Source organism: Lonchura striata, chromosome Z (genome assembly GCF_046129695.1).
Source record: "Lonchura striata isolate bLonStr1 chromosome Z, bLonStr1.mat, whole genome shotgun sequence".
NCBI lineage: Eukaryota > Metazoa > Chordata > Aves > Passeriformes > Estrildidae > Lonchura > Lonchura striata.
The window spans coordinates 69859810-69883427 of record NC_134642.1 but is presented as its reverse complement, the minus strand read 5'-3'; the positions used below and the strand labels follow the sequence as shown (position 1 = coordinate 69883427).

At 39.9% G+C, this 23618-nt stretch overlaps 1 protein-coding gene across 1 annotated transcript in view; it reads right to left on the bottom strand.

The window, feature by feature from the left end:
- TRPM6 (transient receptor potential cation channel subfamily M member 6) overlaps positions 1–23618 on the bottom strand; it is an 89318-nt gene continuing 65700 nt past the window's right edge. Inside the window, exons 33-39 of the mRNA XM_077790427.1 lie at positions 12426–12520; positions 9673–9959; positions 9337–9419; positions 8622–8827; positions 6691–6742; positions 1011–1117; positions 1–122 (exon numbers count right to left, since the gene is read on the bottom strand). Of these exons, the coding sequence (XP_077646553.1) occupies positions 1–122; positions 1011–1117; positions 6691–6742; positions 8622–8827; positions 9337–9419; positions 9673–9959; positions 12426–12520 (952 nt within the window). The remainder of the gene's footprint in view (positions 123–1010; positions 1118–6690; positions 6743–8621; positions 8828–9336; positions 9420–9672; positions 9960–12425; positions 12521–23618) is intronic.

Genomic DNA, 23618 nt, shown 5'->3' with positions numbered 1-23618 from the left:
TCATAGCTGTGAACCACACTCAGAAGTCTCATCTGCATCATCAGCTTCTTCAGTGCTTGTTTCCATTTCTATTCTGAAGGCTGGACCAGCAGTTTCCAATGCATAGTCACTTCTTCTCAAATCTAAGGCAAGAAAACAAATTCAATAACGCAGACAAGTAAATGTTCAAAAAGCACAACCAGTTCAAGCAGTGTTCAACCCAATAACTCATAGCAGTTTGTTTGATGTTTTCAGCAGGAAGAAACTCTGAAGCAAGGCAAATAAGAACCAGGGGGTTGAGAGTTCTGAGAAACTCAGTGGTGTGAGCCTGTATGAATGAACCTTCCCTGACTATATTCATTCAGCTGATTTTCCCCTCTATTATCTCCAGCTGCCACAGACAAAAATCAAGCCAATAACATTGCAGTTTCTGTTTCAAATCAAACAGCAATTTTTACTCCATGTAGGCAATGAAGGAAAGGAGCTTCCTCTACAAAAAAAAAAAAAATGGTGGCTGAAAAGTCATCTAGAAAGCAATCTACTTTGGCTTTCAGTCTTTAAAATCTGCCACATGTCAAACAGAAGCACATTCTACCAAATACAATGTGAACAAAAGCAATCCAACTAAGCATAAGTAGGGGCTGCAGCAGGGCAAGAAAATTTCCAGTGAGTTTTTCCCCAGCCAATGCATTGCAAATTTTATATTTTTACTCTTTTCTTATTCTAAAAATTATTGCAGATATTATATGTAGTGATGACCCTGGAAAAATAGGCTCCCATTTAGCAAAGAAAGTGAAAAAATTCAATGGGAAGAAGCTTTCATGCTGAATGCCATTAGGTTGATGAGCTCCCACTCTCACATGGATGTTAGGCAAAAAAGCAGTATTCTCATATCTGCCTCTGCACAGGAAGACTATGCCTACCAGAGTCTTTCAGCTCAATAGAATTTCACTTCTTGTCTTTATAGCACGTGGAGGCCCTTGGTTGCACTTGTGAAGTTACACATAGATTAAACATTAATCTTTGCATACCTGGAAGTTTCAGCTTTCTGCAGCAAGAATTACAATGATGCTTTGCAATGAAGTTTCTTATTGCATCTTCTCCTAGGTTTGCTGGTCCAAATACCATCTTTCCAGACCTGAAAGAAATATTCTTAAAGCATCAGTGAATCTAAAATGAAGCAATTATAAGGGACAGAGATGATGCCATTTTTAATTTTTCATCAAGACAACCAAAAGTTAATACATATTCCAAGTTCCTTCAATATGAGACAAGAAAACTGTCAGTTCCAGTAAAATATTAGCCTACATATATCCCACACTACTTTTCCTCTAAAGACAGAGACAACAGACCCTTCAGTCTCTATTAAAAAGTTCAAAGGAAATCTGGGCACAGTGACATTTTGATGACATTTGCCATAATCTGTGTGATTCTGCTGCAGCCACCACTCATTCCCAAGCAAGTAGTCTGGTTCCAGTTTTGATGGTGGGCATGTGAGAACAAAACAGAGCTAACAAGGACTTGTTTTCTCTTCAATTAAAACCAGAAAAGCAAAGTCTAGCAGAACCCTAGCCACAAAAACATGCAGCACAGAAAAAATGAAAAAAAAAATTAAAACCCCAAAACCCACAGTATGCTACTGACAAGCAAGGTTTTAAAATTTATTGTCTTCATCCTGTGCTCATTTCCATGTGCCTGTTCTCTGAGCAATTCATCAATGCTAATAGGGGATCCATTTGTAGAAGTACATTGCATATTCTGAAAGAAACTTCCACAATTACAAATAGAAACCACCTATATCCACACCTGTATTAGAAGTACCACACAGTTACCACAGATTCTTAAGGTAGTCTAAAAGCTATCCTATATTTTAGTATAGCTGCACCTTTACTTTCAAGAATTTGACAGTCTAGACACTATGGAACACAGCACACAAGAAACACTTCCAAAGAAAGTTTACAAATGCTAGTGTTTTATTTTAATGATATGCAGAGTGGAAACAGCACATTTCCAAATCTGAAATCAATTACAGCTCTGAAAAGCTTTGGAAAAATATTTTAATTCTATCAAATGTATCTGTAATTCACACTGACAAAACTATATTCTCTCTAAGGAAAGTAGTGTTCAAACATGAAACTTTTCCCTTTCACACCAGACAGCAGCAATGATTAGCCAAAACTACTATACAAAATATAGTATCTTTCTAATTTCTTTCAGTCCCTAGAGAATATGTGTCTCCTGGATCCTGTGAAGGATTCATCTAATCATCTTCTAATGCAAATTAATACATCAAACAAGGGAAGAAGTGAATTATCATTCAAGGGCCATATTTAAATAACTTTAAATAACATGATGCAATATAGACATTTTTATCCTTTTTTGAAATCTGATGAAATGCCATAGAAATAGAAGTGCCATAGAAATAGAAATAGAAATAGAAATAGAAATAGAAATAGAAATAGAAATAATAGAAATAGAATGTACCTAAGTATTTGCTTGAGCAGGTACAGGAAATTAGGAAGACTTTGCTAATTTCAAGGCCACACAACCACTCTGATACTTCCTCTAATATAACCATTACCCTGAGCAAGTGGAAGCAAGTAAGACAGAATGCTATCTTCTCACACTGTTTTGAGGTAAAAAGGTATATTCTTTGTAATATATATGAAGTAACCTTCCTCTCAGGATTGACAATGGTTCATAAGGAATACTGCATTTAAATTTCAAAAACTATTTCAAGGATATTGGATATTATCATGAGCCTAGAAACTACAACATGTAAAGATTATGGGGTAGTTTAACATGAAAAAGAAAAGACTGAAGGAGAAGAATGTTGAATTTTTTTTCTCTGTGTTGTCAATAGGTAGCACCAGAAAGAAACATTTCAATTAAAAAACAACAACAAAAAAAAACCCAAAACAACAAACAAACAAACAAACCAAAAACCAGGAAAAATCATTCAGGCAGTGTAACAACAAACTATTGGAAACAGATATTCTGTGAATGTATCAGTTCTTTTCAGTCTGAAATTGAGAACACTCTTTTCCTTGCCTCTGAATGTGGACCTAATATTCCTGAATACTTTACCCTTATTAATTTTGTTTTGGCCTTGCCAAGTAGTATACATTACAAAAAGCACCCAGAGTATTGCTTTTGAGACAATTTTTCTCAATGTTTGGGCAGGACAGAAGTCTGCAAGGACTGTGTTAAACCCTGCTTCTGTGCCTCAATTACATCTGTTTTAAAGGATTCTTGTGAATGTCACACCTGCACCATTTTATCACTTCATACATTCCATGCAGTGCTCGTGGCCAGATCTTACACTGCTTGCATCAGCTCAGGATCTGTCTGAGCTGTCACAACATTAGGCATACTTTCCAAACAGATCTATTATATTTGTCTTGATCTGGATATAAAATCAAGACATAAGGCACTATCATGGATCTGGAGGCCACACTTTGCCATTGCAAAATCCTGTCCAGAACACGATGTGGGATGCATGAAATAAAAGACTTACATGACACGTGACGGGATAATGACATGAGCAAATAAATTGATGGAGTTAAAAGAGCAAAACATAAATAATTTGACTGTAAGTAAAGCCCCATAAGTCAGGTGCCATCTATTTTCTCCTAGGTTTTCAAGAGAACATGAGCTCAAAGTGTGTTTTGAGACAGGTTTTGATTTTATCTAAGTATCTTACTTACAAAAGAAAACTTAAAACACATCTTGCCTCTGTCAGAAATGTTTCTCCTGTGAACAAATGAAGGTTAGAGCAAAGACAGTGCTTTTGTATTGTAATTCTTATTACTCTTTCAGAAGGTATTTCTTAGAATTTGGTATCTGCTTACAGAAAACACCACAGTTTCACTGCCTTATTCCTTTAGAATCCTAAATCAAACAATATAGTTTCACTAATTGCTGTTCTGAAGTATTCCCTGAATATAAGAAAATCAAGCTGGGTTTGATTAATTAATCAACACTTGCTCTCTACCTAGGACTAACTATTTTGCTGATGATAAACAACAAAAAGTTCTAAAAATAAGATCTGTATGATCAGATTTTATTAATCAATGTAATAAAATTAGTTAATAGCAAAGACAATAGAGAAGAACATTAATAAAAATAAACCTCATGGTATAATGTAGATAACTATTATCTTTATTTCAAAGAGGATAAGCTGACTTGTCTTGTGAACTACTTTGGTCAGTGCCTCTACTATTTACAACAATAACTGTTTACTGTTTATGTGACCACTGATATAAAAAATCTATTTGAACAGTAGCAAATCAGAATTTCATACATCTGTACCTTGAAAGTATTTGCTAAAATCTGGAGAATAACTACATGATTGACCTCTCTTCATCTCTAACTTGAGCTATCTATGTGCTTCTGTCATGAACCTATGGCCTACTTAGGGCAAAGACTTTGTCACTGAGAAGTGCTCAGCATATCTTTGCTCTCTCAGCATATCTTTGTTGTTTTAAAAAAAAAAATTATATGTACAATACACCTACAGTCATAATTAAGCATTAAGATGATTGTTTATTACTTACCTTTTTGAAATATTAATTATGGTCCCAGAACTAAGAACTTGCTTACAAAATTAACTTAGATTTCCAAGTTGTAGGCAAGTCATCTGACATTTCTATAGTTAGTTGCCCTTTTTATTAAATTAGATTGTTTACGTTTGCTTCTTCCTACCTTCTAAACATGAGACTTCCTTTCACTCAAATGGCATGAGCTGAGCAAGGGGCTGTCAAGATCAGACAGGGGAGGGGCAGGGATGTCAGGGCAGATCGGGACAGGAGTGTGGGTTTAGGAAGAGCAGAGCTGTAGGAGAGTGTTGCTATCATGCTGGCATGGTAGCGTGGAGGAAGGTTTTAGAAAGGCCTTGGGAATGGTAAACTGAGGAAAAGGATACATTCATGTATGCCCCATTGTTTTAGAAAGGCTTTGGGAATGAGAAACTGAGGTAAAAGATACATTTATGTATGCTCCATTGTTTCGGGAAAGTTTCTCTTCAGCATTCCTCTGTAAACCCCTTTCTCCCCACCCCTGAGCAGTTCCCATTGGACCTGGCCCCTGGGGTGGTTCTGATGTGCCTAAGCTGGACACTGTCTCTATTGTTTAGACCTTAACTCTTAATTTTGCTGTATAAAACTGTATCTGGGCAGTGGCCTGGGGCCTTTGGTCCCTGCTACAGTTCAGGCAATACAACCTCTCTGGACAAGCATACCATTGGTCTCTCTTGGTCTCTTTATCTCGAACCCTTGCGGCGACCGAGGCAGCGCCGCAGCTCGGACCGTGCTAACCCAGCCCTGCCTGGTGAGCCCAGGGCAGCGGGACCGCGGAAAACCCCGGCCCCGAGAGGGGACAGCTAGCCAGAGGGTCCCGGGGGGCCGGGGAGGGACGGGGGACAGCAGCGAGTGACCCCCGAAAGCCGCAGGAGAGCAGCCATCAGCACCACTGCTTCTGCTCTTACTACAGGAAATACCGTTCAAGAGCAAGGTCACAGAATGGGAGAACAGCCATAGTTCTGATTCTGAAATTTGATTCACAAAGGCAGACTACTACTTCTGTGCATCTACTCTATCCAGTTTTTGTTAAGTTTCCACTCATGATTAGTGTGGGAGATGGGGTTGGAGACAGTACAACTGAGATACCTTGGGAGGACTCCCTTGTTAACACAGGGAGAGAAAGTGTTACAACTACCCAGAACCCTTTGCCCCCAAATGTAAATGCACACCTCTCTATCAACCAGAGTCTATTCCCTTGTTCTGGAAAGATCTGTACTCCCAGCCTCCCCATTGGTTTTCCCTTCACAGCCTTTCCTCCCTGTTCCCTATTGGTTAATTGCATATCACCCATCACTGCTCCTCCCCTGCTCCGCACCCCCATTCGTCTGATTGTACCCTGTCCCCTCCTACCCTTCCTCAAGTGATTACCCTAGACCCACCCTTGCTCAGGGCCCTTCACACCTGGCTCCTTCCAACAGAGGTTGTTCTCCTGCCCTGTCAGCCCTGCCTGCTACACCCCCTGCCTTCCTACCTCCCTCAACTGCTCCTGGATGCTCACCTCTACCTTCAATAAACCCTTCTCGATTACTACACAAGAGTGCTCTCATCTTTCCTGGTGGAGCTGAAATTACTACATCCGGGCTCAGGCATCTGGTTGGCTGGGGGAGTTGGCAATGTAGTCTGAAGCGGAGACGCTTTTGCGTCAGCGGCACCCTGACAGAACCTGCCCAGGGGCACAGTTTACCATCTTCATATCACAGGTCTGAAATCATGCTGCATGCTTAAGTGCAGCAGTAAAACCTATTGGAGAGGTTAAAGAGCCAGGCCCTCTCTTCATCCTCTTAAGCCATTGTGGCCCTGTGTACTCCTAGAAAAAGTCAGGGGAAACTGGACTGCCACATTCATATCTTTTGTAAAACTCTGTGAAGAGATTGCTCCCAGCACAACAGCACAGACTCTCCCACCTTTCATACACCTCTGACCACATGTTGAGAGCTGGGACACATTGTGTCTTCTCCCGTGCTTTGGAGGACGCTGTCTCTCCATTGGCATCACACTATCATTTAACCCAAATACCATGTGAAATAAAAAGTTTAAACCTCCCCCACAATATATAGAAAACCATCCTAAATATACAGACTGTTGGCAGAATATCTGTAGTGAATGATAATTTCAACAGAAAGAAACCTACTTTTTGTCTTCAGGTTTAATCACAGATGGATCTGTAAGGTTTTCTCCAACACCTACAACAAATAAACATTGTGTGTGTTACAAAGGAAGGTAGTCATGATTTTATACCCTGGCACTTAACAAAAGATGTAATTAACCATTGTCTTGGTACATCATAGTGTCATAGTTAAAGTGGTCATGAACTAGAATGAAAATGGTATGACTATAAAAATGTGTAAAGTACTTGTAATTACAGTTACAGTTCTTATTACAGTTCTGTCTTCAGCTGCTTTGAGGTCAATTTATATGTAGACGGAAAGTGTATGAAAATGCTATAAATATTATATTGAAGCTCAACTAACTAAAATGTGACCAACCAAAATATTCTTATTTTACTTGGAGTAAAGGTTCTAATCACATATGGATTTTACCAGTATCAATAGAGCTACTTTCAGATACACATTCTCTTCAAGGTGACAAACACAAGAAGCCAGAACTTCATGATTTGCAAATATTTGCATCTGTTATCCCTTTCTCCATTTGGGTGGCCAAGGAAGCATATTAAAGAAATACCTGAATGCTGATACCTATGTTGCAGTTTTCACCAAACTGATTAAGTATACTACCTTTATGAAAGCAATCTTTTCTTGAATCTGACAAAATCACTGAGTTTTTACACTAATGAAAAATCTATGGTCATATAACCATGTGAAATGCAATTATTTTTATTTCAACATGGTAAATTTATGTTCTGCAACAAAAATAAAAATTCTGGAGACAGCATAATGTGGCTGAAATACCCCCAGATAGAAATCAGGACATTTCAGTTGATGTAAATTAGGCAACATGTGAGTAGACATATATGTGTATGTGGAGATGCTCATGGTATTAAATAGTAAACTGTTATCTAGATTCATCCTTGTAGAACTCCAAGAAGAGCAGCCCTTGCACTTTTCCTCAGTTCCAGATTTAGAGAACTTAACATGAGGCAAAAACTAGAGCTGATATCAGCTTATTTAAGATGAAAACCGAAATTTATATAGATGTTTAAATTCTACATTGTTAAGCCCACAGAGTTGCTCTGGAACTGTGAGAGTTATATAATAAACCTGAGTAAATTTCATACAAATTCTCATAGGCTATGGCAGAGACACACTTATTCTTTCTGTATCATTTCATTTTTTTTATTTACAGCTAAAGCAAATCAAGGCAAGGATGGAATTATAGGATTATTTTGCATAATAATTAGGTCTTTTTTGTAACTTAAAGCTTCTGGATGCTGTGATATATAAATATGTTAAGTATCTGGCTATCCATAGACTTTTCCCTTGACAGAAATGAAAAGTGATAGTGTTTATACTGTTTGATGGGTGATGTTCCTCTGAACGTTGTCAACTGCTTTATCTCCTCAAAATATGCCACTTACATATGTACAGTAAAATGATCACATGCTCTTTGAAGGAGTCACTAGAAGGAAGTCAATAGAATTGTGAATAGCATTCAGGTTTACAGTTTACAGCTTTTTTATTGTTCATTAATATGAACAATAAAAAAATGCAGATAGTTCACCCATTTTGACATTAACATATCATTGTGTGCATAGATACATGAGGACATTTGAATCTCTGTATTATTTATGCATCTCATGAAAAATAAAAATACCATTATGGAGTGGCTTTTTTGGAGCTAGATGAAATATTCCTGCAGTTTATCTAACTGCTCTTTCAGTCTTTCAGCCTGGAGGCATTTGAAGCAATATTATTTTCTCATTACACCTACATTATCCTAGACAGTTTCTGTGGATTCTCATTTATCGGCATCACATAAGAGATATCCAGAAGTTTTTTGAACTTTGCATTTTCTCATCTAAGGGAGAATTTGGTCCTCAGTAGTGGTATTTGATATTATTACTTTTCATTTGGTTTCAAATAGCAGTCCTATGCTAGCAGTCACCTTGCATATCCAGGACCAGGAGTTCCCCACGGGTGTAGACATAGGTCCAGTGAGAGAAGGCCAGCATCAGCTCTTCCAGCAAGCTGATGGGAGTAATCTCATCTCCGTTGTTGTTGTTGTATTTCCGAAATTCACCAGTCATGTACTTCTCAATGGTCAACCACTGCTTTGCTGAGTGGCAGTAGATGAGGAAAACTTCCAGGAACCTGTAAATATAAATACTGTCTGTCAGCAGCTGACAAGGTAACAAGCATCCTCACAGTCAGCAGCCATCAAGATGCAGCACAAGCATACCAAAAAGGAGGACATGTCCTCTTTGGCTAGAGCATTTTCAACAGTAGGTAGGTACAAACAATAGAGAGTACAAAAGCTTTCTTGGTCTGACAACTCTCAAAAGAAAAGCGCCTTATCAGAAGGTAAAGCTTATGAAGAAAAAACATAATCTGATTTACCCTAGTGCACTGTAAATGAGCTACATCAAATTGTTTTAGTTAATTATGTAAAAGGCAGTTCTTGCTTAAGTCTACGGAACAAAATGTTTATTCTTCCACTGCATGTAATTATAAAGACAAGGTTCAAAGCCGCCTACCTTTCCTCCTAAAAGTTCATTCTTAGACATTATCATTACCACTGCATTATCATTGCAACCCACAACAGAAAAGGAGGCTGAAAAGAGAAACTTCTTTCACCTGGTACCTAAAGACATTTGATTTACCTTGGAGTATAGGGAATAGTATGAGGCTTCACTTGGTTGAAGGTATAGATTAACTTCTGGGCAACCCTTTGCTGTTGAATCTCCTGAAAAAAAAAGATAATGTTATAAACACCACTTCATTTTGATGAAGAACAGTATCATAAATTTGTCAAAAAAACTAAACAAACACACACACACACACAGCCTGATTATCTATTTTTTACAAATGGGATATGCAACTTCCTCAAAACCTTTTTTCTTTCCAAAAGATAGCATCAAAACATATGTCAACCTTGTTGAAGACATTAACAAGTAAGCAGTCTAGGCCAGTCAGTGTTCCTTCTGGTCTGAACTCACCCTCAGACAGAGATGTAATACAGTGCCATGGTGAAAGATCTTTTGCCAAGCTTGAACCACCTCTGGCAGGAAAGACTTCACAATAAATACTTGTCCCAGCTTTAATGCATCACTCTCAGACCAAGTGCAAATGACCTTCATGGCCCTCCGCAGACCCCCATCCATCTCCTCCTGTGACAGGACCTGGATCATTGCAGTTGTGCCGCACTGGGACCAGGAAGACATGCTTTTATCAAGATTCATAGGTGAGGTCTCTTCTAGCTGATAGACTGTCACTTCTTCTCCAGCTTAAATAAAAATAAGTGTAGCATGCTAGCAAAAGTCATTGGCAGAAACATGAGATAACAACATTTTCTTTGGTGTCTTTAAATAACATACCTCTTTACACACCTTTCTAAGCCACACATCTTTAAAAAGAGAGCCTTTTATCATAATTGTTCATCTGTCTGAAAACTTCTCCAGCCTAAACTTACACTATTTAGTACATTCATTCTTGTACTATGATAAGAGGTGGTCCAAAGAGCTTATATTATGCCTCCAAGCAAAGATAAATTCAAGACCACCTGGATTCTTCCACACAAACAAAACTCACTGATATTCTAGTCTATAGCAGTCATTTAAAAGGACTTATTTTTAAAAGGTCACCATTTTTATCTCCAGTGTATATGCTCTAAATATCCCATGTGTAATTCCCTCTCTTTATGTACTTATGTGGAAGGGGAATTTTTAGTAAGACTTCCATCAATCAAAATCTGTGGAACACTCCCTGAATTTTTTTTTATAATTTTGTGTTTCATAAAGGAAACCCCAAAAAGCAACAAACACCCAAACAAACCTGCAGGACCAGAACATCTGAATTCAAACCTTAGTCTAAAAACAGGTAAAATAACAGTTTAAAATAATTGTTAAAAATAAATCTGGGGGAAAATCATGACAACAAGGCAAACAGTTTGTAATACTTATTCAGTATTAAAGATTAACAGGATTTAATTTTGTAGTTGATACAATATTGGCTGTAGTCAAAAGTGCCACCTTGTGCCACCGACAGCTGAGTTTGTTTCAAAAGTTGTGACTTGGCCATGATATGATGAGTCAGGGAAATTAGATTTAAAAAGATATTTCCAGGAGAACAAGCTAAAGCAAATTATCAGGGAATATACAGTTTTGGTATTTTAAACTAATATTTTGATTTCTTTTTCCTAGAAATTACAGTGTTATATGCAATGATGGAATGTTTAATGTGTTCTGCTCCTGCTAGTAACATTTTTTCTGCAAGTAGAACCTTTTTAAGTCAGTTGTGCACTGCTTTAAGTCAGCTGTGCACTTTTTCCCCCTGGAGATTTGCAGTGGTGTTCCTCTCTTGCAGCAGAATAAACAGAATAAACAGCACTTTTTTGTTCCCACCATTTGTAAACTAAAAGCAAAATGGACTGATTTTTTTTAAATCTGTCTTTGTTTCCTACAACTCACATTATTTGTAAGATTAATTAATAAGAAACAGGTTTTTGCTGGCAAGTGTGACAAGGTAACTAAACTGCCAAAATGGCAGACCATCAAAAGCAATTACAAACTGGATTCCAACTTCAGTAGATTTCTTCCCCACTCTTGAGCTTGCTTTTCACCAATTAGCACAAATGTGGATGCTGTTGAATCCAGCAATTTAAGTGCATTTTAATTTAAAATAAAGCGACTGGAAAAGTCAGTATCTTACATAAAAGACAGACATTTGAATAAAGACAGTATAACTAGACACATTTTTTAATCTTATATTAAATCTTAATTTTATTATCTTTTGACAGTTTAATACCTAGAAAGGTATCTCCTAGGAGCTTCAAAGATTAGAATACTTAATATGGCCATGGCTATTTTAATTATCTACAGTAATAAGGTCACAACAAAACCTATGATGCTGCAAGTATCAGCAATTAGTTGCTGTGAGACAAAATATTGTACCCATTGAGAAGGCACCACCTAGATATCAGGAGTCTAGAGGCAGACCTTCTGCTGCTGTAAGCCAATACTGCACACTATTTTCAGAACTCTTCAGAAAAATTTATGGATTATGCTCTACCACTCTTCAGTTACAGCAAAGATTTTTTTTACTTGGCAATAAGGATACTAAAGGTTTCCTGTGCCAGATAAAAGGATAATGCCTTATAAATCACTACCTGGTTTTCTTATTGATGGCATATCCTATACATAGACTTACATATGTAACTAGGTTTGTGTCAGTGTGTGTGAAAGAGAAAGAGAAAGAATAAAGTTATCAAGGTTAAGGGGAATCTTCTGGCTGTCTTCAGCTATCCTGAGGATGAATACATAAAAGATGGAGTTATGCTCCTCTCTGAGGTTGACAGCAATCACATGAATACTAACAGATACAAGTTATAGCAAGGGAAACCTCAACAAATACAGGCAGAAACCCTGGATTAATTATTAGTCAATCAAACAATAGAAGAGTTGCCCAATAAAAATGAGGAGTCTCTATTTATAGACACAATCAAAATGCAATTCAACAGTGGCTCAGCAATCTGATTGAATTGACCCATGGAAGGAGTTGGACAAGATGACCTCCAGAAATCCCTAAACTACTGCACAAATACAATTCTATCCTATTTTGTCTCTTTCAGAAAATAGTAACTGTTGAAATAAATCCAAGACAATTTCTCAAACACGGTTTTAAAGAGATCTATTAATTTAAAAGATCATCGACTATTTATAAAGTAAAACAGAAGCAAGAAGCTGATACTCACCAAGGAGCTGGACTGGTGTAAATGGTATGGTCTGAGCAAGTCTCATTAAGTTGTTTCTTTCAACAGCTGCAAACAACATAGATTTCACAGCTAGACTGAATAAACAAAGTGGCTACATTTCAAAGATGCTTGGCTGTGCATTACTGAAATGTACAAAGCTAAGGAGGAAGCAGCAGTGTCACATCTGATCCCCATTTGTTTTACCCAGACCACAACTCTGCTTTGCACACTATTGTATTTCAGGAATGATATTCCCCAGCTTGGTGTTCCCACTCAAACATGTCAAACCATGCACCTTCTCTCACTCCTCCTCCTCCCCCTGTCCCTCTGTTGGAGCTGGAGAGGGAACTGGAGGCACAAAAGGTAAACATCATAGGCTAAGATAAGAGCAGTATGCTGGAAACAGCAGCGAGGTAAGGAAATGAAAAGCAACAACAAAATTATGGCAGGGGGCACAAAAAATGAACAATTCACATGGAAAACCCCTGACAAGAGAAAAGACAACACTACCTTGATCCAGAAGGGACCCCTCCTCCCCAGAAGAGATTCCCTTTCCCCCAAGCCTTGGCAATGACCTGACAGTGGTAGAGAACAACCTCTGGGTCCTAGCCAGGCCCCTGCTTGGCTTCTGCAAGTAATTGACCCTGTCCTAGCCAAAGACAGGACAGAAAGATACCTGAAACTCAGTTAGCATTAAAGCTTTGCATCTGGAATAATAACTCAAATTCCAAATTCAATCACTACTCTCACGCAGGCTTCTACAGGCTTCAGTCTCTTCTACAGGATTAACTTCAATGTAATTTATAGTGACAGCTGACAGTCCAGGTCTCCTTTAGACATTTCAGAAGTTAATTTACCCTAGGAAATGGAGATAAATTCTTCACTTTTCCTCTTTTAAGAAACCAAACATCCTTCAACAACCCAAATGCAGCTGCCTCAGCCCTCAGCTGTACTACTTGTCCATTTAGGGGCAGGTTAGATGTAAATATCTGCAAGACTCTGGAGATGTGCATTCTAAAAGAGAGAGTTTTCACTGGAGATGGGTGAGAACTAACTGGTGACAAAAAAAAAACCAGATTTTTAAAAAACAACCAATTAATAAATCAACCGAAACCAAACCCCAAAACAATCATAAGGAAATGCAGGAAGTGATCTGCTTTAGTAAGGTAATTCTTGATACCCAGAAACCATGAAATTAGGTCTGCACTCCATTTTTCAACCCAGGCATATTAGGTTTAGTTGATTCAATGCTCTGCCAAAGCAAACTGGAGAAGGAAGTCTCTTACATTCTTGGGGAACAAATAATGAAACTATTTTAGTCAGAGGAGAATTAAAGAGTTGTAGCAGACTGGCATGGCAGAAAATACTTCAGTTCTATTCTCAAATGCATGATGATGGTTAGCTAAAAGTCAGAAAGCACTTGGGATAACCAGAAGTTCCCAAATTTTTGTCAAGATAATTCAACACACATTAGCTAATCTCTATTACCTACACCTTTTCCTTAGTTGAGACAAATAGTAGGATTTTTTCCCAACTACATACATATATATAGATAGAAATGTGCATGTACATAAGCACTAGTATCCTGTCCATAATCAGTGACCATCCCTCCAAGATATCTGTAGAGTTCATTGAGTCCATGGCTGTGGGTTCTCTGTCCTAGATGCCTTCCAGGGCAGGAGGGCTGGTGTGCTGTCAGGTGTTTGCAAGCTGCATCACGAGCTCATGACCAGTGTGTCTGGAGCAGCCCATACTCACTGTCCATGGCAGCTCTGGCACACAATGCCAGTGTCATTCAGCAACCAACAATACACACACAGTTCAACACTACAGACTGTTCTCATGAAAAAATTGAATCCAATTCAGGTACACTTTGTGTTTCCCCATCCATCTGCATTTCTCCGCAGGAGCAATCAGGTCATCGAGCAAAAACAATCCCATGGGTAGTTTTGCCTTTGTTTAAGACAGGATTAATCCCAACTGACTTCTGCAGTACATGAAGCTTTTGATTGAGATCAATTGCTGGAGCCTCTAGTGTTAACTAAGCAGGAGGTTTTGCTAAATGTAGATCCCAATATTTGAAGGTCCCACCAATGTGGTTTTTAGCAATCCATTTTATTGTTCAACATTCCTAGAGGTTGGTGCATGACAGGAAACATGATACCCACTTCAATACTGTGCTCTCTCACCTAGGGTTCTATGAAGCTATTTTTGAAATGAGTCCTACTGTCTGACTGACCTCTTTCAGGGGTGCCAAGACAGTGTTCTGGGCAGTGGGGTGAGGCACGGGGTGCATCTCCGACATCCAGTGTTTTATTCATTGTATGTACATAGAGCTTGCCTTGGCACATTTGCAATACAATTGATCTGCCAGGCCTTTCCATACTTACATTTTAATCATCATCCCCCATACCAGAGTCTTTACCCTCTTTTCATTTCAGCACATTTCAGAGTTATAAATAATGTCCATGGTTAATAGTGTCCATGTTTAAGTCTACCCCTCTCTCACGAGCCCATCTGTATGTTGTGTCTGTTCCCTGATGACCTAAGGTATGGGCCCAATGAGCCAGAAATAATTCACCCTTATGCTGCCAGCCCAGATCCACCCAAGACACTTGAATCTCAACAGCCCAATCCACCTGTCCCTTGTTGGGACATTCTTCAGCAGCCCAGCTCTTGGGTGTGTGCATCTACACAATTTGCTCTGTGCTCTTACAGCCAGCTTCCCTACATAGGCAGCGGTGTTTTTCCAGAACTCAGCAGCCCACATGGGTTTACCTCTGCACTGTCTTAACTTTTTCACTGCTCAAGCCATATCTACAGAGCATTTACTGTCATGCACAAGTCAGTGTAGAGGTAGAGCAGTGGCCATTTCTCTCATTCAGTGATATCTAAAGCCAGCTGGATGGCTTTCAGCTCTGCAACCTGACTTGATGCACCTTTTCCCTCCATAGATTCTGTGACTTGCCATGGAGGAGCCCAATAGAGCAGCTTCCCATTTTTGATGTGTTCCTCCATTACAGCAGGAAGCATCAGTGAAGTGAGTATATCACTTTTCATTTTCTGGTAACTCATTATATGCTGGGACCTCCTCAGCACAAGTCACCTTTCCCTCCTCTGCTTCCAATGATACTCCAAAATGTTCATCTTTGAGCTAATTTGTGGTGACTTCCAAGATCCCTGGGTGATTGGAATTTCCTATTGAAGCTTGTTGTGTGATCAGATACTTACTCCATCAGTGGCATGATGTGTGGCAGGCAATTTCCCTTTGAACATCCTGCCCAGCCCTGGCAGTCACAATGCCAGGAGGAGCTGTGGTTTGGTGTCCATCACTTTGGAAGTAGCTCAAACCCCTTCATAAGCTGCCAGGATCTCTGTCAGTTGAAGTGTAGCAGGCCTTGAGTCCTTTGTATTCCTGATCCACAGGGATCATCCTCAAACCTCCATGGATATGTTTTGTCAGAGACTCTAGGAAGGACCATTCTCCCCATCTGCAGTGTAGAGCATAGTTTTCACATCTTTTCCAGTCCTAACTAGGCCAGGGGCTACTGCTACAAATTAATATCCTGCTTCATTTGTTCAAAACTTGTCATTGTTCAGGATCCCATTTAAAATCATTCTTGTTCTGAGTCACAAAATAGAATTCACAATTTGACTCTAATCTGGATTATCCATTTGCCAAAAACTCACACTGTGTAGGACAGCCTGTATGTCCTTGTTGCTGGTTGATGGGGACATAGCTGCTACTTTGCTGACTATGTCCTCTTTGGAATCTGACAATGTCCATCCTGCCATTTAAATTCTGAAAACTGAATTTCTGGTGCAGGTCTCTAAACCTTACTTTGATTTATTGCAGGACTGGCCTTCAGGATGATTTGGACTATCTTCTCCCCTTTCTGAAAAGCTTCTTCTGCTGTGTTATCTCACAAGTTGATGTCATTTATGTATTGCAAATGTTCTGGAACCTCTCCCTTTTCCAGAGTAGTCTGGATCAGTCCAATGGAAATACTGTGGCTGTATTTTCACCTCTTAAGCAGCTGGTTCCAGGTGTACAGACGTCCCTCCAAGTGAAAGCAAACTGTGGCCTGAACTCTGCTGATAAAGGAATAGGGAAAAACACATTTGCAATATTGATGGTGGCACCACTCTGCTGCCTTGGACTCCAGTTCATACTGAAGTTCCAGCACACCTGGCACAGTAGCACTCAGTGGTGGTGTGACTTCTTCAGGCCACCGACAGGCCTGAAGTGGCCACTCTCCATTGGATTTACACATTGGCTATATAGGATCATAAAAGAGTGAGAAAGCCTTGTTGGCCACTGTCTGACTCTCCAGTTCATGAATTACCTCATGGATAAGGTCAAGGAGTCCTGGTTGGTATGATATTGTTGATACTGCACTGTTGTGGTAGTCATCAGTACTTGTTCTTCTTCAATCCTCAACCACCTCACAGCAGAGGGGTCCTCTGAGACACCAGACAAGGTGTTCAGTTGCCTAACTTCCTCTGTCTCTACAGCTCTCCCAAAAGCCTATTTTTTGGGTCGTTGATTACCTCCCATGAGGTAATTAATTTATGCCCAGGATGCACAGGGCTTCTGGGGTGTGTTTGCCATTCATTCCCAGTCAGGGTCACTTCAGCTTTCAGGACAGTCATATGTTGTGATCCCCCTGTCACTCCAGGAGTAGAGATGGATTCTGCCCCTACATATCTTGATGGCGTCTGGGTACATCATATTCTGGGGTTAACTAAAGCCCAATACTCTTGTGAGTCTGATGAGCCAGGCCATGAGATCCCCACAATCCAATAGATCTGATTGTCCCTTTCCCCTGAAGGAGGAAGGACTTGGCTGGAAGAAGGAAACCTCTAATCCTGGTCAGAGTAGTAATTGTTCACTTCTTGTAAATACAAGCTGAATGTCCTTTCAAGTAGATTGAAAGTAATATCAGCCCTCCTATTCTGTCTAAGGATTTGCTTATTGAAAACTGGAGTGACATTTAGTAGTTGCTCTTCCTTTCAACTCAAGACTTCTAGTGCTAGGGCAGAGGTGGGTTTTCCATCCCACTTCCTCATCCGTGATCACACACACAAAAAAAAAAAAAACAACAGGTTGCCTCATGGTGTCTACCATCTCTTGAGCAGGGGGGGTACTTGCTCCCAGTAACAGAGACTCTTGTCCATACTGGTAAGCAATGGAAAATTTCTTCTTTAGCTTGCTTGAAGGGTTACTTGCCAAATTCACAGATGATAAAAAAATGGAAGGAGCTGTTGATTCCTTGAATGGGAGGGAGGTCCTGCAGGCCAGTAAGGAGGAAAAAACAATGATCTTCATATTGCCAGAGCTAGGTAGTCACCATTCCCTCACACTTGACAGGAATCACCTCTGAGAGTTTCTGTCCCATCCTCAATTCCTTTGTCAACGTCCACATCCTGGGATGTGGGATCCCAATTGATTGGTTTCATTACCATATAGTTTCATATCATGGGCTGTGATATCCCAGCATCAGAGCTGCCACATCAGGAGGGACTCTCCTCACTGGCGGCTGATAATTTTTCATATACATTGCAGCTCACCTAAGGCGTGATTTCTTCTTCTGTATAGGAGCAACTGGTACCAGCATAGGCTGTTCTGGTGATTCAGCTGCAGTTTGAGTGGCCGCAATGCCAGTTGTTCTGCTTGCCTGTTCTTCCCCCTGAGGGTGCAGTCTAGTACTGAGAGCAGTCTGATAAATAGTAACCAGGACCCTGCACATTGCAGAACTTGGCGTTTCTCTGGAGCTGCCACAGCATTTTTCTTTCAAATATTCTTCCACTTTAACAGGGTCCTGTAGCTGTTCAGGGGTAAACTTCCAAGCCATTGGAGCAGAATGATCCTTCAAAAGCTGGCCCATTTTCTCCCACATTACAGGCCAATCATGACTATCCACCCTTGGGGTAGATCTCTGAATGACTCTCCTAAGAATCCATTTTTCTAATCAGGGTAAGACTGCACTGAAGAGACCTGGCAGATTTAGCAACAAAAGCATGATTTCCTTAATATCCAAAGGGAATTTAAAATCCTCCAAAGCTGTTGTAACAGGCCTCAAGAAAGAAAAAGGAGTGAAAAGCTGGGGGAAATAATCCTTCCTGATTCTGCTCACAGGCTGAGTAAAATTATTACAGAAAAACAGAATCATAGAATATGCTAAAGGGACCCACCGCAGGAAGCAGACCCATAAGGATCATGAACTCCTGGCCCTCTGCTTGACAGTCACACTGTGTGCCCAAATGCTTTGTGAACTCTGTCAGGCTTGGTGCTATGACCACTTTCCTGGAGACTTCTTCCAGTGCCCAAACACTCCCCAGGTGTAAAATATTTTCCTGAGATCCAGCCCAAACCTGATTAACTAACCTCTGACATAGCTTCATGCTAGTTCATTGAGTCTTGTCACTGGTCACAAGAGTGAAGAGATCAGTACCTGCTCCTCTGCTTCCCTTCATGAGGATGTTGAAGATAGCAGGGAGCTCTCCCCTCAGTCTCCTCTTCTCCAGGCTGAACAGACATCTCCTGACCTCAGCAGCTCATGACAAGGCTTCTGCTCCAGACCTCATGGCTCTATTTTGGATGCTCTGTAATAGCTTAAAGTCTGTTTCATGTTGTGGTGCCCAGAGTGCACACAGAACTTGAGGTGAGACCACACCAGTGCAGAGCAGACCTGGACCAGCTGGAAATGCTGTGCCTGCTACAGGCCAGGACACAGTTAATGGTTTCCTAAAGTCAGTGCCTGAGGTAAGGGTAGAAGACCAACACTGAATACACATCACAAATGAGGTTATCATTACACATCACTGCCCTTGAGGTTATCATTTCATAAGCTGATATCACACAGTTCAGCAACAAAGCAATCCTGATCCCTATCCCTGCTCAGAAAAGGAGCACCTCAATGGGCACATAATGCCTACACTGAAATATACAGGGTTAGGTTACAGCATTGCGACATACCTAATACAACAAATACTTGTTACCTACCCACTCTTACCAGATCTGTTGTTACCTCAGCTCTTTAAAGTTCATATTAAACACCAAATAAAGTCATTATGGTTTAGGAATAGTGTTCCCCACATCAGTGGGGAAACATTCTAGACCAAACACTGCTTACTTATTTCCCTCACTCTCCTCCCAGCTGTGCAATGGAGAGGATTGGAGAAACAACAGTTAAAGACCATGGGGTTTAGATAAGGCAAATTTACTGGAAACAGCAATGAAATAGGAAAATGAAAGTAATAGCAGCAGTATTAGAGAGTACAAGAGCGGCAAAAAATTCACACGTGAATACTCACTACATGGAAATCAGCAACAAGCGAAATTCCGCTACCCCAATATGGAAAGGACCCCTTTCTCCATCACCAGAAAATTAAGTGAATTGGTGCAGAATAACCTCCAGGACCTAGCCATGTCCCCTTCTGGCTGGATGCCAACCCGTCATATCTCACCCTGCTCGTGAATTCCCTCCAAAGAAGCAGGTTCTCTGGGGAAGCCCCTTGCACCCTGCCTAGAAGGACTTCTGCTTCTTCCTCATCCTCCTCCTTTCACAATGGGCTGCTTCTGCATCCTGCTCCTGCCAACTCCAGTACAGCAATACATACTCACACTGTGCTGAAGAGATGCCTTGACCCCAACTGCCTTCATTGTCTGTCTTGTCAGGGTTAGAAGCACCCAGAGATTTAGCAAGGTATGACAGGAAAATCAGACTTCCCCTACACAGAGTACTGTTTCTTCATTCAGGCTTCTTGACAAAAAACATCAGTAACATTATTATATCTCCCTAACTTGCAGCATATTTCTCAGGCAAACACCTTCAAAACTTCAGAGAGCCAACCAAATATTTATGGATTTATCTTCACAATGAGTAGGTTATGAAGAAGGGGAAAAGACATGCAAAATAAGGACCTAGATGTAAAATAAGGACCTCCTAGAACTAGGAGGCAACTTGGACGCTACAGTTCTGACTGTCTAATTTCCCTAGTGAATGAATGAAGGCAAAAGCATCATCCAAAGTAGAGTGAACCAAAGCAGAGAGGCAACCACAATAGAGCTGTGTTTCTTTGCAGAGTAACAAAAAAGCCATGGTAACAAACTCTGGAGCTTATGGAACTTACGAAGTTTGGACAGCAGCTATCCCCCTTTTAAGATTACCTCTTTAAACAAAATGTAATTGGAGATTATTGAGACCAGAAGGGCAGAGCAAAGGGCACCCATGACACATAGACCCCATGAACTGGGGTCCTCAATTGAGAAGATCTGCACTTCATACTCCAACTCAAGGTTGTTTACATGTACCAAATTCAATAGGAATTAGTTACAATATCTGAACAGTACTGGAGCATGGACTGAGAAACAAGACTTTCCTTTGGTCTCACACTAAGAGCACACTGATCATGAAATCAGCGCACAGCAGGAAGAAGGATGTGAACAGAGAAGCTGCTAAAATCTACGCCATCTGTCAGACCCTGCCAGCAATCTCTCTAGATCTTTGAGAAACCACGTGGCATTGACTTGCAGCAGCTGCCAAACTTGGGACAAAGGTCTAGTTCTTTTGGGTATGCAGAGGCAGGATTGTATTTGCTTGCTCAAACTGACAGCAAGAATAACACAAAAGCTAAAATGGTACAGAATTCTAATGCAGGATTTTTGGGTCTAGTTGGCTAAATTCTGTCCTAATCTTCCTGAGGAAAGAAAACCTACACTGAAAACCTCTGAAGACATTTGTCAGCTCATAAGGGAAACCACTTCTATCTGTGCTAAAAAGTCCATCATCTTAAATAGTATATCTGACAAACAACAATTCAATACCTGCAACAATGCCACCATGCCAGAGAAACTACATCTGTACAGTTGATTGCAAGCCAGGAGGTGTTATTCCAAATGAAAACTGTCTAGATTTTGAATTTAAGAAAGCTACTAACAGTTTTGGTTTATTCCAGGCCTGCCTGTACCGGAGGCCAAGTCCTGTAGGCAATGGTGACATCTACTGGCAATTTCTGCTTCCTTCGCCTGGAAAAACTGACATCCAGGCCTTGTGGGAAAATCCGTGCACGCTCAGCTGGGGGACTGCAGGAAATTAACATTCAAAGGATTTATTCCCTGCCAGATTTTCAGGAGTTCATAGATATACAAACACAGATTAAATAGCACCAATTAACTAAAGAAAATAATTGCAGAAGTACAAAGGAGGGTACGGGAGGTGTGAGGAGACAAAGGAGGGTTTGCGAGGTGAGGGGAGACAGCTATAACAAATTAGTGCCTCTTCTGCCTGCTCAGGAAGCTGACCTGTATTCATGATTTCCACTGATATTTTGAAAGTGATTATCTACATTCTGCTCTGGATTTGCCTAAATACCCAGAATGAAGCAATTATCAAGAGAAAAATAAAATTAATAATCCTTTCATTGGAGTGTTAGACATGAATTAACACAGAACCTTCTCAGCAGTGAGTGATTGTGCAAGTCCTCAAAATGGAAATCACAGTGGATGACAAAGGGACAGCTAATGTTTTTTTTTAATTTCTTAAATTCTTCATCTGTCATTCTTGTGCCTCCTGCTTACCTGAGTAGTGAAGATGCAAATCTTGAGATGTTTTCAAGCAGGAAAAGATATCTGAAATAATGTTTAAATGATTGTTGTATTAATTATTATAGCAGACAACAATGCATGATTTTTTAATTCCTTCCATCCCAGAGTATTTCACAAAATAGATTAATCAAAATTGCTGGCTCAGAGGAGAATTCTAGAGGAGAATTACTTATGGGCTTTAACTACATTATCATGTACTGTATACTGCCAAATTTCAGTTGTCAGTGTAATATAGCCAGACAACTTACTTATTCAAGGAAATGGTGGGGAAAATGAGATATTAACCTCAAGGACATGTTAAGCCAGCTAGGCTCCTGGGATATCTATCCACCATGCTTCATGGCCTCCTCAGGTATGAGTTTTCCAACTCCATCCTCAGCCATTACGCATTCCAATAACTGTACTATTGCACCAAAGTTGTAATAATACTGTCCCATTAAACTACGGCATCCAAAGTGCTATTAAAATATAGGCAGACAAACATTTTTTGTGTTCTCATATGCTCAGACAGATCAAATTTGGTCCAAAAATGTTTGCTTTACAAAAAAGCATTTTTAATACAACCAAGAAAAATGAACACATTTTCATTAATTAGATGAAATAATTCTGTTCTCCTGGAAAACCACCTTTCAAAATGCTACATTTCACTATCTATATATACTGTACTATTATTAATTTTCAAAAAATTACATAATCAAAACAATGTTCACCAAAATTTTTTTAAATTTACACTTTTCTTCTTGGTGTGTTCTATTTGCCTTTATTCCCTTATCTAGTGAAAAAGATCTTACCCGAACTTCTATAGTGTCAGAATCTGTGGTGGGATGCCCTGGACTCCCACACTATAGATAGTGGGGGAAGGGTCAGCATTTTTCACTCCCCTTAGTGATTCAAAGACCCTTGTGATTTTTTTTCTTACTGGAACCATCTACTTTTGCAGCATTTTGTATGTTGCAGAAAAATAAAACATGAAAAGATGCCTTTTGAGAATGGAAAAACTGGATTTTAATCAAAACAATGGTGTGCTCTAGAGTGCAGCTTTACAACTCAGTGTGCTTGCAGCAGACTGCTTCAGCGCTGCAAAGTTTTGTGCACAGATGGACCCTCAAAGAGCATCACTTGAAGTGGAGATAAGACTAAGAGCAATTGATTCCTGCACCATAGGTAATCTCAAAAAGAGATAGATGCCCAGCTGCTCAGCCTCTTATGGATAAGTGTCATGCCAGGAAAACTGGGAGATGGACTAAAACACAACAAATACCAGTGAAGTTCACTAACGCTCTGCTTTTGAGGAGCAAACTGATTTTAGTTTTCTCACTAAAACCTTTAATTTTTTCACTGGATAATTCATAATAAATTCAGCCCTTCATAGATTTCCAAATTCCAGGTAAACAACCCAAACTGAGTTATTGCACAAAATTGCAATTTGAAAAATCAAGCACGTTAACAATCTTGTCGCTTCAGACATACACCCTGGTTTAACCCAGGACATCACTTGGACTGTTTGGGATCAAAGCAACAGCATGTTAAAGAGTTTCTTCCTGCTGAAAGGACAACATTACTGGGCAGACTAGAGTGGAAAT